Genomic DNA, 14,947 nt, shown 5'->3' on the forward strand with positions numbered 1-14,947 from the left:
CTGTCTGGTCCTGATTCAGATTTTTGTTCCTGAGAGTTTGGACTTCCTGCTTCAACTTCTGCATCTCCCTCAGGTTCTGGGTTATTATAACCGTCGAGGAATCAACCCTGAAGCCTTTCTGAAGGAAATCAAGTTCATTGCTAGCGACCCGGATGAGAAGCATTTCTTCAACGTGACCGACGAGTCAGCACTGAAGGACATCGTGGACGCGCTGGGAGAGAGGATTTTCTCTCTGGAAGGTCAGAAGGTCACCTCTGTTGATGTCTGAGGATGAATTTAGTGATTTTGATATTTTTATTTAGTAGGTTTTATGGCTTAAAATGTACCAGTTTTCTCTCCACTGTGTGATCAAATGAATCTGGATTTGTTTGCCAAGTCCGTGGTCCTGCAGAGCCTGCAGGCGTCTTTCAGCTCATTGTTTTACAAACCAAACTTTATGTCTCGACTCTCATTGATCCTGTTTTCCAGCAGCAGCAGCAGCAGTGCAGTTAGAGAGGAGCTGGTGAACTTATAGTGGTGAAACACATCTGGAGCCAGGTATTTCAGGAGTTGGTAGAGACCAAAAACAAAGTTAAAAGAGAGAGAACACTGGACGGACATTCATCAGGTTTCAATTTCAATTTTCAATTTCAATTTTATTTGTATAGCGCCAAATCACAACAGAAGTTGTCTCAGGACACTTTCCATATAGAGCTGGTACAGACCAAACTCTTTATCTACAGAGAACCAACCAGGTGACACAAACATCATCCAATGGGAGCTTCATGTTGCTCTGAAATGGGCGACTGTTCAAATGTCAGCATATATGAAACATCAGCTTCATCAGGTGATAATGTATCATCTGTGTTTCTGGCTCGTGGTGCTGCCCCCAAGTGGCCAAAGATGAAGCATGCAGGTTTGAAATTAGCTGTCAGAATGAGTCTGTTCTCTTACCAAGAGTTGAATTTAAGAGAAGTTATTTTGTGGTTTGGTCCTGAACCCCTGAGAAAACTCTCTCACTCTGTAAGTTCGTCAGTCGTTGATGCTCCACTTTCCTTCTTTCCTCCGTTTTAAGCTCACTTAGTTCAGTCTGCTCACGTCTGCTTTCACTTTAAATGGGTCAGATGGACCTGCAACAACATCAACTCTGATTCCACATAAGTTCAGACCAGACTCTGTTGGAATCAGGGTTGTAAGTACATTTACTCCAGTACTTTCTGCTGCTTTATATTTCTACTTTCACTGCATTTTGAAGGCAAATATTGTACTTTCAGATCAGCAGCGGTGGCACCGCTGGACCAGTTTTAACTGGCATCCATTAAAAGTGAGAGCAACGCAGTGACGCTGTCTGTGTTTGTGTGTTGCAGGAACCAGCAGTCAGGGTCGAGGGTTTGGTCTGCAGATGGCTCAGGCTGGTTTCTCCTCACATTTAGTCAAAGTGAGTCCTGTTGATTCCGTTGACAGAGATTCAGTGTTGATGTCAGTAAAATGATCCGTGATGATGATGAGTCCAACGTTCTTTCTCACTGTTCTTTGACTCACCAGTGATCACACTGAACTTTAAAGAGCAGAAGCAGCTCTGATGGATGAGTTCAATTATGCACTTCACTGAAGTGTAGTTCATTATTTTTACGTGTTATTTCCAAAGATCTGTCAGTACACGATCAAGAATAATTACCGTCCTCAGATTACTGCAGGGTAACACCCTGATTTAGACTTTTATTGGTAGAAATTAGGAACTTGGCAGGTTTAAGTTTCTAGCTGCTGTTTGTAACAAGTTTGGATTTTCCTCCAGTTTTCTCCAGAAAAGCAAACCATCATCCAACAAAATCAAGTGAAGCTGTGTATTTAATCGATTCTGATTCCAACAGAAAGACAGCCGACAAAACATCAAACTCTCAACCTGGTCCTGGTCCTGGTCCTGGTCCTGGTAGCGGTCTGAAGCTGCAGAATGAGAAGCTTCTAGAAATATTTCTGTTGTTTCTCGTCCAGGGCAAAATCATTTTCGACTGAATTCCAGCGTCAGGGAGTGAAAATGGTGTCGTGGAAACTCTCTATGTGTAACACAGAGCAGATGGTTTTCCTGAACGTGAAGCTGCCAGTAAAACTCTCTCACACATGAATCCATGCAGGAGCACACGGCAGCAGACTTCAGCCCGTAAACACACGCAGATGCACATGCATTCATTAGCAATGATGCAAACCGGCTCAGACGCAGACAAATATGTGAAGAGTTTCCTGCTCCTCCGTCTCAGGATTAAAAGGTAAAATGTGAAATCAGGTCTGATGTGGAAAACAGACGACACAGTATCATCTGCGACCTTCCTCCTCTTCCTCCTACACGATTACAAAAGCAGCGTTTTGACATTTAGCAGTGAATCTGCAGATCCAGAGTCAGCCCATGTGCACCTCAGGTCCTGCAGGCTGGAAGCTTCGTGCCGCTGCTGTCGCCAAAGATTTGGTCATTCACTGGTCGTCGACTCGCTGGCCCGAAGAGACGATGACTCAGCGCTTTAATGGCTTTAATATCTGGACTTTACGAGCGCCACAGTTCATCTGGGTGTGCGTCTCGCTGCACACACTTTGTGAGACAGTTTTGATGGCTGGGCTGAGTTCAGTGTCTGTGAATTTTACTTATTAATTATTATTATTCTTTTTACCAACAGTGACAAAATTAGCAGAGACTTTCTCCATCCACTACCTTTGGTTACGAGATCTGAAGAGAGGCATCAAAGTGAGGCCTGAACTTGACATTATGGGAAATAAACTTACTCACTCTCTTACTGTGGAGACTGTAAGCTGCTGCCGCCGTAGCTTCACGTGTGGAGCGTCGTATCAACGTTCTCACTGTCGGAACGAAAACAATGAACTTCATGTGGAACTATGTGAGATCTGATCGGACTGAGACGGATTCTTCATGCCAAATGAGGCTTGAAGCCTTTTAGTAATTCTCCTTAAGGCGAAAGAGAAAAGGTTTTATCAGAGAACATGAAAGCACTGGAGCTCAGTTCATCCTGATAAGAGCAGCTCATTGGGCCGACACATGTGCAATGGAACGAAGAACATTCCCTCAAGTTCTGTGATTATGAGACATGTGTCCTTTAACATTTCCACAATAATAACTGTACTTTTTACTCCAACAATCAGTCACTTTACTGGTTAAGATTTCATTCCCACCATATGTGACAATGTGAGCCTCAAACACGGCGTCCGTTTGTCAGCGGCTGATGGACTTGTTCAGTAACAAACTCATGAACACGTCCAGGTTTCAATGCTGGGATGTCCTCCTGCTCTTTGAATACTTTTCATGTTATTTTCTATCAATGTGACACTTAGGCTTGCTGTGTTACTGTGACCTCCATTGAAATCCCAGTTTTCCCTTCAGGATGGTATCCTGCTCGGGGCGGTGGGTGCTTACGACTGGAACGGTGCCGTGCTGAAGGAGACTAAACATGGAAAAGTCGTTCCACCGAAATCCTCCTACAAGGACGAGTTTCCAGAGGAGTTAAAGAACCATGGAGCCTATCTGGGTAACGACATGCAGGATTGAAGAACCCGTAGTACTCTCCACTCTCTTCTTAAATCTGTGTCTTGTGTCCTTTTGAGTTTGATGCCTCATTGATTTGACAGTTACAGCATTTGATGAACTGATTGTTTGAGCTTTGCGTTAGCAGTAATTCAAGCAGTCTTTGAATCCAGGGGAGGGTTGACCTGTTTGAGTGCACTGTAAGTGGGAACTTGGGAGGAACAGGGGAAGTCATGGGGGTCAGCAGAATCATTTGGGTTCATCTTTTGCCGACCATGAATATTCTTAAAAGAGGAAGTGGCCAAAATGTTGGACATGCAGTTTAAGCAACTGACCTCCATCACCATCTTCAGTTACCTGTGAAAGAGTCAAAGAATAAACTTCTGGGTCACATCACTCCCCGTTGTTCCATTTCTGTGTCTTTCCTGATTTCAGGTTACTCAGTGGGCTCGCTCATTTCGTCTCGCGGCGCTCAGCTCTACGTGGCCGGAGCGCCGAGGTTCAACCACACCGGCAAAGTCATCGTCTTCACCCTGAAGAACACCGGAAACCTGACCATCCTGCAGGCGCTGCTGGGAGAGCAGGTGACACACACACAGAAGCATGTCGATATCACGCCTTTGAGTGTGTCCACACATGTGAGACACGGCTGTCTCTTATGGTTCTCAGTAAGACAGGACCATCCACTGATCTGATGGGACTGAAGGTTCTTCTGAATGTTCTCCCAGAGAGTTCGGTACATTCGGTCAAGCATGAAAGCTCAAAACTGTGACTCATGGTACAAAACCTTCACCTGGTTCATCTTCGTCTTATCAAATGAGAGATGCACCTACAGACCATGAAACGATGTCCAAGATGCTGTGGGACATGCTCACAGGATGTCATGAGCTCATGTCAACGTCCACTGAACTCAGAAGACAATCAAACTCTGACTCAGTCAGAGCAGCCTTAATCTGTTCATCTCTTCTTCACAATGCTCTCAATATACAATACAGTGTATAGTATACATAAGTATACATAAATATACACGTTCTGTGTTGTTCTTTTCCAGATTGGTTCATATTTCGGCTGTGAGCTGTTATCGATGGATGTAGACAGCGATGGACAGACAGATGTCCTCCTGGTGGCAGCACCCATGTTCTACAGCCAGGGCTGGGAAAGAGGGAAGGTCTACATCTACGCTGTTACACCACAGGTACACACACAGGTACACACACAGGTACACACACAGGGTCACCACAGGTAGACACACACAGGTACACACACAGGGTCACCACAGGTACACACACAGGTACACACACAGGTACACACACAGGGTCACCACAGGTAGACACACACAGGTACACACACACAGGTACACACAGGTACTGCTGCAGTATGTTCAGTAGTTCAGGACCTCCAAAGGCTTCACATCATGAGAGTGTTTCTTAAAGATGCAGGATGAATGTGGAGCGAAACAAATCTAAACTAAACCGTCTCCCTCCAGACATCACTCATCCTGCAGGGGGCGCTGGAGGTTTTTGACCGCTCTCACAACTCCCGGCTGGGTTCGTCACTGGCCCAGATACCCGACATGAACGGGGACGGATTCAGGGAGTTGGTGGTGGGAGCGCCGCTGGAGGACGACCACCAGGGGGCGGTCTACGTGTTTTATGGCCAAGACAAAAGCATCCAGCTCCAGTACAGACAGGTGACAGAGGCTGAACCAGTTCAGTCAAAGAGAAGGAAACAGCACAAATAATCACTTCATTCTCTCACTCTGCTTCTCCAGCGTCTGTCTGCAGCTGCGTTTTCTGCAGGTCTGAAGTATTTTGGTCAAAGTGTTCACGGCGTTCTGGATGTCAATGGAGACGGGCTCGTCGACCTTGCAGTGGGAGCACTGGGAGCTGCTGTCATCATCTGGTTAGACTGTCACACAGACACACACATACACACAATTGTAATAGTATTTGTTGATCCTCTGACTTCTCATCGAGCGCCATCATCACATCAGAACGAGTTCAGTTTATCATCTGCAGAACTAATGACGTTCAACCTCCGCTGTTGGCAAATGTTAGCATGCATTACATTACACTTGCTAAACATCAGCATATTAGCATTGTCATAGTTAGCATGTTAGCATGTTGATGCCAGCATTTTACCTCAAAGCAGTGCAGCCTTCCTTTAGTCCCAGGAGACTTCATGCCTCATCGTGACCTAAAGTTAACTTGAACCTTCATGGCGTGCTCCCTCCTCCAGGTCCCGTGGCGTGGTGCGGATTCAGGCCAAGCTGATCTTTGAACCTGAGAAGGTCAACATCTTTAACAAAGACTGTCGGCGAGGAGGGAAAGAGGTCACCTGTATGTCTGTTACTGTCTGTCTGAGTCTGGACTCCAGGACCAAGGCCAGGACCAAGACCAGGACGGATGTTGGTAGGTGTTCGGCACACGCTAACTCAGGTTTCTTCTTTCTTTCATAAGATGGTTGAATCCTGTCTTGGTCTTTTCATGCACAGTAGAGAATAACGTGTCTAAGGTGAGGTTACCAAACCTGGACAAGGTGGTCTTCTGCCACAGGGCCTCAAGTGGTAGCAGGTGTATTTTAGGACTCATATCCAATGAGAGACCTCGCTCTGAACGGGGTGGCCCTGTAGTGTAGTGTTGGCCCAGCACCCCCAGTGAGATAATCCATGTTTATGCTCCATGATGTTTTATTTCTGAGGAGTCTGATGGAAGAATGGCGCTTGTTTTTCACTCCTCTGTCACCCTCATTGGCTCCACCCGCCTGAACATTGTTCTCCAGTTTCCCTGTAGATGTCAGACTGGGAACTGTCCTTGTTTCTTGGTGATTGTGGTAAACAAAGAATAACAGAAATGCACCGTGAATTAACATCAGTGAAGAAGTGTCAAAGCAGACCCGCAGTGTCCAACACTGAGCTCAGATTTGGACTCAAATAAATAAACCTAATGTAAAAACCTAATTTGTGCCGAGGAACAAAGTTCACAGTGACGACATTTTGAGCATGTGTGCACTCAGTTTGCTGCTTTCATCATGAGCTCATGCTGGAGCTGATGTTACTTGGCCGGTCGTGGTGTGGCTGGACTCGAACACTCCTAACAGCCAGTGTTTGAGCGTCAGCTCCCAGCTGCTCAGCAGCAGGTGGAGGCTGTGCCTACCTGGCAGCTTCCACTGTGAAGACGTGGAGGTGAATGTTGGACGTTGTCTGGATAAATGAAGGGAAGCGTTGCTTCTACAGATGAAACCAGCTCTTTTGGGACGTTTGAGACGAGGCCATCAGGATCATCCAGATGTTTGGTGTTTCAGTGTGTGTGTGTGTGTGTGTGTAAAGTCTTGTTGTGGCCTCTTCCTCTTCCTCTTCCTCTTCCTCGCAGCAGATCCCCTCAGTGCTCCGTGAAGCCGTTGTCGTGTCTCTGGGTAATTGGCTTCAGATGTGTGGGCCGGCTGCATGGAAACCTCGCTAACATGCTAACTCCAGCCAGCCGCCGTTAAACTGTGTCATTCCTCCTCCTCCATCACTTCATACCTTCATACCTTCCTCTCTCTGCATCAGCTCCTCATCCTCCCCCGATCATCTGGACTAGATTAGACACACACACAGACACACACACAGAGGCAGAGATCATGCATGCACACAGGCCAGCCCTCCACACGGTATCAAACGAACACGCTTCAGCACAGATAGAGGACAGAAGCCCCGGCTGACGACATGTGAAGTCTTGTTCGAGGATGAACTCGGCTGGTTTGTTTGTGTGTGTGCAGACGTGGCGTTCGAGCGAAGCGGCTTACCTCAGCTCTCTGAACGCTCATAAATCAAAACCCAGCTTCAGTTGTTAAACACATGAGAATGAGCTCTGCAGTCCAATAACTAATAAGGAAGCGAGGCGTCACATGAATCAATAACAAAGAACAAAGCATGGCAGCAGCGATGAGGAGCGCAGCTGACTGTTCTGTGTTCAGGCTCAATGCGGCAGAGTTTCGGGATGTGCCACGTCGCCTCTCTGATAATCAGCATCAGACAAACTGTCCGTGAGCTGCAGCTGCTCTGCAGGACAGTGACGAAACACTCATTCACACGCAGATGATCTTCTTCACCTTCACACACACACTTAGAGTTTGTCCTCGAGTCCTCGTCACCGCTGATAAGTGTCGACAACATGTGTCTCATTTTTTACCAGCCGCCAACAACAGGTGTCCTCAGGCGTCCTCTTTGCAGCAGATTTCAGTTCATTTTGACTGTCTCTGGATCAGCTTCTGCTTCCTCTAAACGCACACAAAGCGATGCGTCCAAAAAAGACAGAATAAAACATGGAGGGGGTCCTGCTGCTGGAGGACACAAAGACGATGCTGTGTCTCTAGTCTGAGTCCAAACATGTCAAACAGAGTAAATCGTGTGTCTGATGGATGGAAACACTGATGCCTCCATGTTTTAATTCAACGTCTCAGAAAATCCCTCCAGACATTTAGAACATGACGACCAGGTGACATCACGTCTTTCATATTACCTGAAAGACCCGTAAAGTCTGCTCGCTGCATGTTTACAGTGTTGTTTTGCTGCATATGAGCCTCCTTCAAGCCCCTGTGTCCTCCTCCTCCTCCTCCTCCTCCTCCTCCTCCTCCTCCTCCTCCTCCAGCTGTTTGGTTCAGCCTGCTCCTGGATGAGAGGCGTTTTCCTCCTCGAGCTGTTCTCGACGAATCAGATCGACAGCAGCGCCGGAGTCTGTTTCTACCGCCTGGAGGTCAGAGCTGCCAACGGCTCGGCTTCTCCATCCAGGTCAGAATACCGCACACACACACGCACGCACGCACGCACGCACGCACGCACGCACGCAGGCACGCACGCACGCACGCACGCACGCACGCACACACATAAAACTCACAAACTGTTACCGTCAATCACTGAGACATCACTCACACTTTGACATTTCTTTGAACAGGAGACAACTGATTATGGACGTCCCATCGCGGTTGTCCTGGAGACGGGGCTGCAGAGTCCAGATGAGGGTCCGGTGTTGGACCCGGACTGGCCGAATGTCTTGAGGAGCGAGGTGAGAGTCTGGTATGACTTAGAAAACATAAATCCATAAAAACTCGATTCAGGTTTGAAAAGGTGAGTTTTTTTCTTTCTGCTGTTGCTTTTAGTTATTTTCTTTCTCTGGTGCCACCTTGATGGTCCTTGTTTCTTGCCGTAGCTTCCCTTCTGGAACGGCTGTGAGCAGGAAGAAACCTGCGTCCCTGACCTCATCCTCCACAGTCACACCGACCTCCTGGATGTTCAGTGAGTAGCAGCTGGTCTTCAGAAACACACGTTGTTATCATCATGTATGTTCTGACGCCGCTCGCCGTCTCTGTGCTTCACCTGAAGGCAGTTCTGCAGCTCGGACCGATCCGCCTGGTCGCTCTGCGGCCATCAGGGGGCGTCAGAGCGCTCGGTGTACGTGGTGGAGACCGGCCGGAGGAGGATGTTGGTGTTTGCTCGACTGGAGAATCAGGGAGAAAATGCTTATGGAGCTGCCATCCACATCTCCACCTCCTCCAACCTCCTCTTCTCCAGCCTCATAGTCAAGGTGTCCTCACGCTCTTCCATTAGATGAGAAATAATCACAATAAGGAGCGTTTGTTCGTCTCCTGTCAGACAGAAAACATACGTGCAGCCTGATGGCAACTCTTTCTGTAGTCCAAGACAAGTTTCTCCTCCAGGAGACGATGAAGTGGCCTTAAGCTGAACCTCACATTTCTTGCTTTCTAACTCTGAGACAGAAAACTGTCCCAGGTGAGTACCGATGTCAATGCCTGTTGACCCCCAAATCTGTCCCTCTAAAAGAGTTGGGGGCTGAGTGGCACATGGACCACCACCCACCACTGCTGCCGAATTCTCAGCAGTCACACGTCAGAGCATCGTTCCTCTGAGACTCCACGACCTTTGGGAACGCGACAGGAAACGTTCTGCTTTATGGATCAATTCACCTACAATGTCTTTATTTACTGCAACCACTGTGACTCTATGACTCAGCAGGCTCCTCCCCCTCCCCACAGGACCAATCAGATCTTCAGATTGACTGTTACTCTGAGGACAGACTGGCCAATCAGAGGAGCTGTAACATCAGCGCTCCGTTCATGAAGTCCATGTCCCAGGTAAGTGCAGCGTCCGTCCTCCAGTCCTGATGCAGACTGATATACTGCTGATACCTGATCAATACCACAGCTTTATGTTTATGTGTACACTGCAGTACAAATACTGCAACAGCACTCTGCTGACTGGAACGTTTCCTGGAACGTTTCCTGAAATGTTTTCTGGAGCGTTTCCTGAAATGTTTCCTATTACGTTTCCGGGAACGTTTCCTGGAGCATTTCCTCGAATGTTTCCTGAAACGTTTCCTGGAGCATTTCCTGGAACGTTTCCTGAAACGTTTCCTGGAGCATTTCCTCGAATGTTTCCTGAAACGTTTCCTGGAACGTTTCCTGGAATGTTTCCTGAAACGTTTCCTAGAATGTTTCCTATAACGTTTCCTGGAACATTTCCTGAAACGTTTCCTGGAGCATTTCCTCGAATGTTTCCTGAAACGTTTCCTGGAACGTTTCCTGGAACGTTTCCTGGAATGTTTCCTGGAATGTTTCCTGAAACGTTTCCTGGAGCATTTCCTCGAATGTTTCCTGAAACGTTTCCTCGAATGTTTCCTGAAACGTTTCCTGGAACGTTTCCTGGAACGTTTCCTGGAATGTTTCCTGAAACGTTTCCTAGAATGTTTCCTATAACGTTTCCTGGAACGTTTCCTGAAACGTTTCCTGGAGCATTTCCTCGAATGTTTCCTGAAATGTTTCCTGGAACGTTTCCTGGAACGTTTCCTGGAACGTTTCCTGAAAAGTTTCCTGGAGCATTTCCTCGAATGTTTCCTGAAAAGTTTCCTGGAGCATTTCCTCGAATGTTTCCTGAAACGTTTCCTGGAGCATTTCCTCGAATGTTTCCTGAAAAGTTTCCTGGAGCATTTCCTCGAATGTTTCCTGAAACGTTTCCTGGAGCATTTCCTCGAATGTTTCCTGAAAAGTTTCCTGGAGCATTTCCTGGAACGTTTCCTGGAATGTTTCCTGAAACGTTTCCTAGAATGTTTCCTATAACGTTTCCTGGAACGTTTCCTGAAACGTTTCCTGGAGCATTTCCTCGAATGTTTCCTGAAACGTTTCCTGGAACGTTTCCTGGAACGTTTCCTGGAGCGTTTCCTGGAACGATTCCTGAAACGTTTCCTGGAGCATTTCCTGGAACGTTTCCTGAAAAGTTTCCTGGAGCATTTCCTCGAATGTTTCCTGAAAAGTTTCCTGGAGCATTTCCTCGAATGTTTCCTGAAACGTTTCCTGGAGCATTTCCTCGAATGTTTCCTGAAACGTTTCCTGGAGCATTTCCTGGAACCTTTTTTGTGTGATGAGTGTTGCCGTCACTGCTCGCTTGTTCAGTGTCCGTTCAGATCACGTGATGTCAGAGCTTCAGATATTTTTACAGCTGAATTTCAAAATGTGGACGCTGGAAGACATGCACATGTCCAGGCAGTCAGGTCTGAAGAGACTTCGCTCAGTTGCATTATGGGAGATGTAGGCTCCAGTGTTGCTGGTGATTGGCCCACGCTCTCTTTGTGTGTAGTCAGTGAGTCAGTACTTTAAGTCTGGAGTATTTTCAGGATACTCTCCTAATTGACGTACGTTTCCTGCAGAAATGAAGCAGAGAGCGGTGAGAGTCTGTCCACTGGACGTCTACCTGTGGACAGCCACACAGGTGCTATTAGACCATCACACTAATGATGGTGATTAAACAGAGCGGGAGTACGCTTCGACTGACGCCCACTGACTGAAATCCTTCATTAGCCTAACGACCGTCCTGTAAACATGATCACGGCCCCGCCCTTCACTGTGAGGCCCCCGAGGGCCCGCTCCACACATGCCTGCCTATATAAAGTCCGGTTTATAGGTCCAGACCGTGGTGCAGATTACTGTCGGCTTCCTCTGAGCTGCTGGATCAGGTGAGACGCAGCCAGAGGGAAGACATGAGGCTCAGTCTGCTAAAGACCTTCAGAGACTACAGACCTTCAGAGACTGTGGAGGATCTGCAAAACCATGTCCCACATGCTGGACTGTGGACCAAACACTGTGTTCAGATATGTAGAGATGCAGAAGAAGGTCAGAGGCCTGAGTATTTATTTTCCAGGTTTTTCCTCCTGTACCTATAAGTACCAATGTACAGGGATGGAGAAAGTATTCAGGTCCTTTACTTCAGTAAAAGCAGAGATCATCGAGATCATTGAGAGGAAAAGCAGCCAATCAAACATCTGAGAAGATCGAACACCAGACGACTCCACAGCAGAGATCACTGACACCATCAGACAGAGCTTCGTGTGAACAGACCGAATGTCACGCTCTCAACTTATTGGAGAAAATGTCGTTTCAGCTCCCAGAGTTTTATTTTCTGCTCACTTCCTGTCCAGGTATCTTTCCGTCTGGAGTTTGAGTTCAGCCATTCTGTCCTCCTGGACCATGTACGGGTCGTCATGGCAACCAGCAGGTGAGACAGCTGTTTCCTTTTTGTTTTTGTTTTTGATGTATTTCCTTTTGAAACAGGAAGTTCAGAGGGGAAGTAATCAGACAGCACTGATCTGTCCTCACGGCCCCTCTGTGGGGACAGCATGAATCTGTCCTCACGGCCCCTCTGTGGTTCAGGTTCATGTGGTGACTGTGGATCTCTGTGTGTCTCTCAGCGAGGGAGAGGACAGGTACCCGGATGACAACATGAACGACATCTTCCTCCCTCTAAAGTACCAGACGGAGCTCCTCTTCACCAGGTGAGTGACGGCGGTGAAATGTGACGTAAGTTGACATCATCTGTAGAAATGATGGCAGAAGGTTTCAGAGGTCAGGAAACACTCAAACTGACTCTGGGTCAGTTCTGGCTGAAAAGCAGGTCGGTACAGTATACTTCCTGAAACAGACTCTTCCTCTCCTCTCCTCTCCTCTCCTCTCCTCTCCTCTCCTCTCCTCTCCTCTCCTTCAGAGACCCCAACCCTCCTCGTTTTGAAATCAGAGCAGACAGCTCTTCCTCCTCCTCTTCATCCCGGGACCAGCCGGACAGCAGCTCCTTCAACCTCACTTATTTTGTGAGTCAGAGACACACTCACGTCGTCCAGGAAGCGTCTGTCCTCTGTCTCTGCTGTGTTTGGGTCCTGGTGGTCCTACAGCTGAATGCTGTAGATATTCATGTTCTCCAGAGGATGAACCTGCAGGGTGTTTGTTTCACTGCCGTGACGCCAAAGTCTTCACTGAAGCACCACAACGTTCAAACAGAGTTCATTTTATGTTGCTTTATGTTTTACGTCCGTCGCCTGCAGATCCAGAACCTGGGCATCTTCTCAGTGCAGGACGTGGTCTTCAGGGCGGAGGTCTGGGCGGTGACCCGGCAGAGGAACCAGCTGGTCGACATCATGGACTACAGCATCGAGCAGGTACGAGGAAGTGGACTGAGACTGACTGGACTGGGGACAGACAGGATGTGCCATGTGTTACACAGACTCCTCCTCTTCCTCCTCTTCCTCTCAGCAGGTTGCTGGGTCTCACTGCACGCTGCCTCAGCCCAGGACAACCAATCAGGTCTCACCTGAGGACCTGTCTCACCTGTCACAGCTGGTGAGTCTGTTAATCCAGATCTGGTCTCAGGCGGTCCAGGAAGCGGTTTGTGTGACAGGAAGTTGTGTTTCCGTCCGTCTGTCAGAACCGCAGTAACAGCGAGGGTCTGCTGGTCCGCTGCGCGCTGAACCTGCCGGCCTCCAGAGAGATGAAGGTGACGCTGCGAGGAAGACTTCATCTTCGCGCTCTGCTCGCTGTGAGTGTGCTGCGCTTTGTGAAGTACAGGAAGTAGATTCAAAGAGAAGAGCGTCCAGCTTAGAGCTCACAGTCTGACCTTCAGCGTCAGCCTCCTCTTCAAGAGGCTCCAGGTGTTCCCCTCGTGTGAGGAACTCAAAGCGTTTCATGTCTTCATGTTTTCTGTTTGCGAACATGAATCCTTCTTAATTACGAGTCAACTGCTCACCTGTTTCAGGTGAACTTCAGGTCGCTGGAGTTGCTGACGGCTGCCTCCATCCAGCTGGAAGCGTCCAGTCCGATGTTCCTGCAGGAGGACTGGCCGGTCCGACAGGTAACGCTGTCGAGTTCACGCTAGATGAATGAATGAATGAATGGATAAATGAATGAATGAATGAATGAATGAACACACACTGACTGCAGCAGGAACAGGACAGGAAATGGACAAGACAGAGCAGCGTGACATGCCGCGAAGGTCACTGGCTGGACCCGACCCACAGACTCACTGATGAAGACACCGACCTTCATCTTCCTCATTTATTCATTGGCTCAGTCACTACTTCCTTCATTTCCACCAGTCGAAGTCAGCTTGTGGTCCTCTGCTGCCACCTGCTGTCAGACAGGATGATGACAGTCAGTCGTCTCCAACGATCGCTCTGCGTTCTGCTTTTAGTCAGCTTCTTCTTCTTCTTCTTCTTCTGTTAATTAATCTGTTTTTTGAATCAGTTTTGCCTGTTTCAGATGTTCAGATATTTTTTTTAATGAATATGAAACAAAGATTTTCTTTCTTTCTTTCTTTCTTTCTTTCTTTCTTTCTTTCTTTCTTTCTTTCTTTCTTTCTTTCTTTCTTCATAGCTGCCTTAAATCTTCTGTCTTGAAGTCAAACTGAACGTGAAGCTCACGGTGGACTTCCTGCCTCTAACAGTGATGAATAATCAATAACTGCTCTGATTATTTGTTATTTGTTCATAACGTCTGACCTTCAGTGGACGATGTCAATGTTGTGATGCAGATAATCCTGGAGCTGAGGAAGGACGACGATTACACCGTCCCCTTCTGGATCATACTGGGAAGCTCGCTGGGAGGCCTGCTGCTACTGGCCTTACTGGTCCTGGCCCTGTGGAAGGTACACACACGCACACACATCTTTAAGGTTATTGTTATTTTAAGTCTGGACTTCAGTTTTAATGATGCTTCGATCACATTTAACATACAAACTGCAGTTTGTCTCCCGTGTTCAGTCAGTCTGACCTCCAGTCAGTGTTTTCACAGAGAGGGCGATCTGCTTATTGATGATTATTCCTAAAAACACGCCGCCACGTTCTTCACCTGCTGCCCTCTGATCGCAGGTCAGCAGGTGACCGTGACGGTGGATCACCTATAAATCAGCGAATATTGATTTGAATCAATACTGTCTTCCTCTCAGCTTGGCTTCTTCAACAGGCGGAGGAGGCAGGAGGAGGAGGAGCAGCCTGTAGCCAATGGGAAGGCGGCAGAGGAGCTATAATGTGTGGGCGATGCTGATTGGTCCGGTCCTTGTCAGCTTGTGAAGTCACAGAACGAGTTGTGTACCTGTGTGTGATTGGTGGACGCTGTGTGTGATTAGTG

General features: G+C 47.8%; 1 protein-coding gene across 1 annotated transcript in view; it reads left to right on the forward strand.

Annotated features, from left to right (window-relative positions):
• The window catches only part of itga11b (integrin, alpha 11b), a 26,243-nt gene extending 11,394 nt beyond the window's left edge, over window positions 1–14,849 (forward strand). The window contains exons 9-30 of the mRNA XM_070972380.1: window positions 74–239; window positions 1,347–1,417; window positions 3,365–3,509; window positions 3,941–4,089; window positions 4,557–4,700; window positions 4,992–5,195; window positions 5,277–5,407; window positions 5,744–5,916; window positions 8,137–8,276; window positions 8,440–8,550; window positions 8,695–8,780; window positions 8,868–9,069; window positions 9,539–9,637; window positions 11,974–12,050; window positions 12,244–12,327; window positions 12,537–12,639; window positions 12,871–12,984; window positions 13,082–13,165; window positions 13,251–13,361; window positions 13,578–13,673; window positions 14,352–14,465; window positions 14,766–14,849. Of these exons, the coding sequence (XP_070828481.1) occupies window positions 74–239; window positions 1,347–1,417; window positions 3,365–3,509; window positions 3,941–4,089; window positions 4,557–4,700; window positions 4,992–5,195; window positions 5,277–5,407; window positions 5,744–5,916; window positions 8,137–8,276; window positions 8,440–8,550; window positions 8,695–8,780; window positions 8,868–9,069; window positions 9,539–9,637; window positions 11,974–12,050; window positions 12,244–12,327; window positions 12,537–12,639; window positions 12,871–12,984; window positions 13,082–13,165; window positions 13,251–13,361; window positions 13,578–13,673; window positions 14,352–14,465; window positions 14,766–14,846 (2,685 nt within the window). The 3' untranslated portion in view covers window positions 14,847–14,849. The remainder of the gene's footprint in view (window positions 1–73; window positions 240–1,346; window positions 1,418–3,364; window positions 3,510–3,940; window positions 4,090–4,556; window positions 4,701–4,991; window positions 5,196–5,276; window positions 5,408–5,743; window positions 5,917–8,136; window positions 8,277–8,439; window positions 8,551–8,694; window positions 8,781–8,867; window positions 9,070–9,538; window positions 9,638–11,973; window positions 12,051–12,243; window positions 12,328–12,536; window positions 12,640–12,870; window positions 12,985–13,081; window positions 13,166–13,250; window positions 13,362–13,577; window positions 13,674–14,351; window positions 14,466–14,765) is intronic.
• The last annotated feature ends 98 nt before the right edge of the window (window positions 14,850–14,947 follow it).

Source organism: Chaetodon trifascialis, chromosome 10, assembly GCF_039877785.1.
Source record: "Chaetodon trifascialis isolate fChaTrf1 chromosome 10, fChaTrf1.hap1, whole genome shotgun sequence".
NCBI lineage: Eukaryota > Metazoa > Chordata > Actinopteri > Chaetodontiformes > Chaetodontidae > Chaetodon > Chaetodon trifascialis.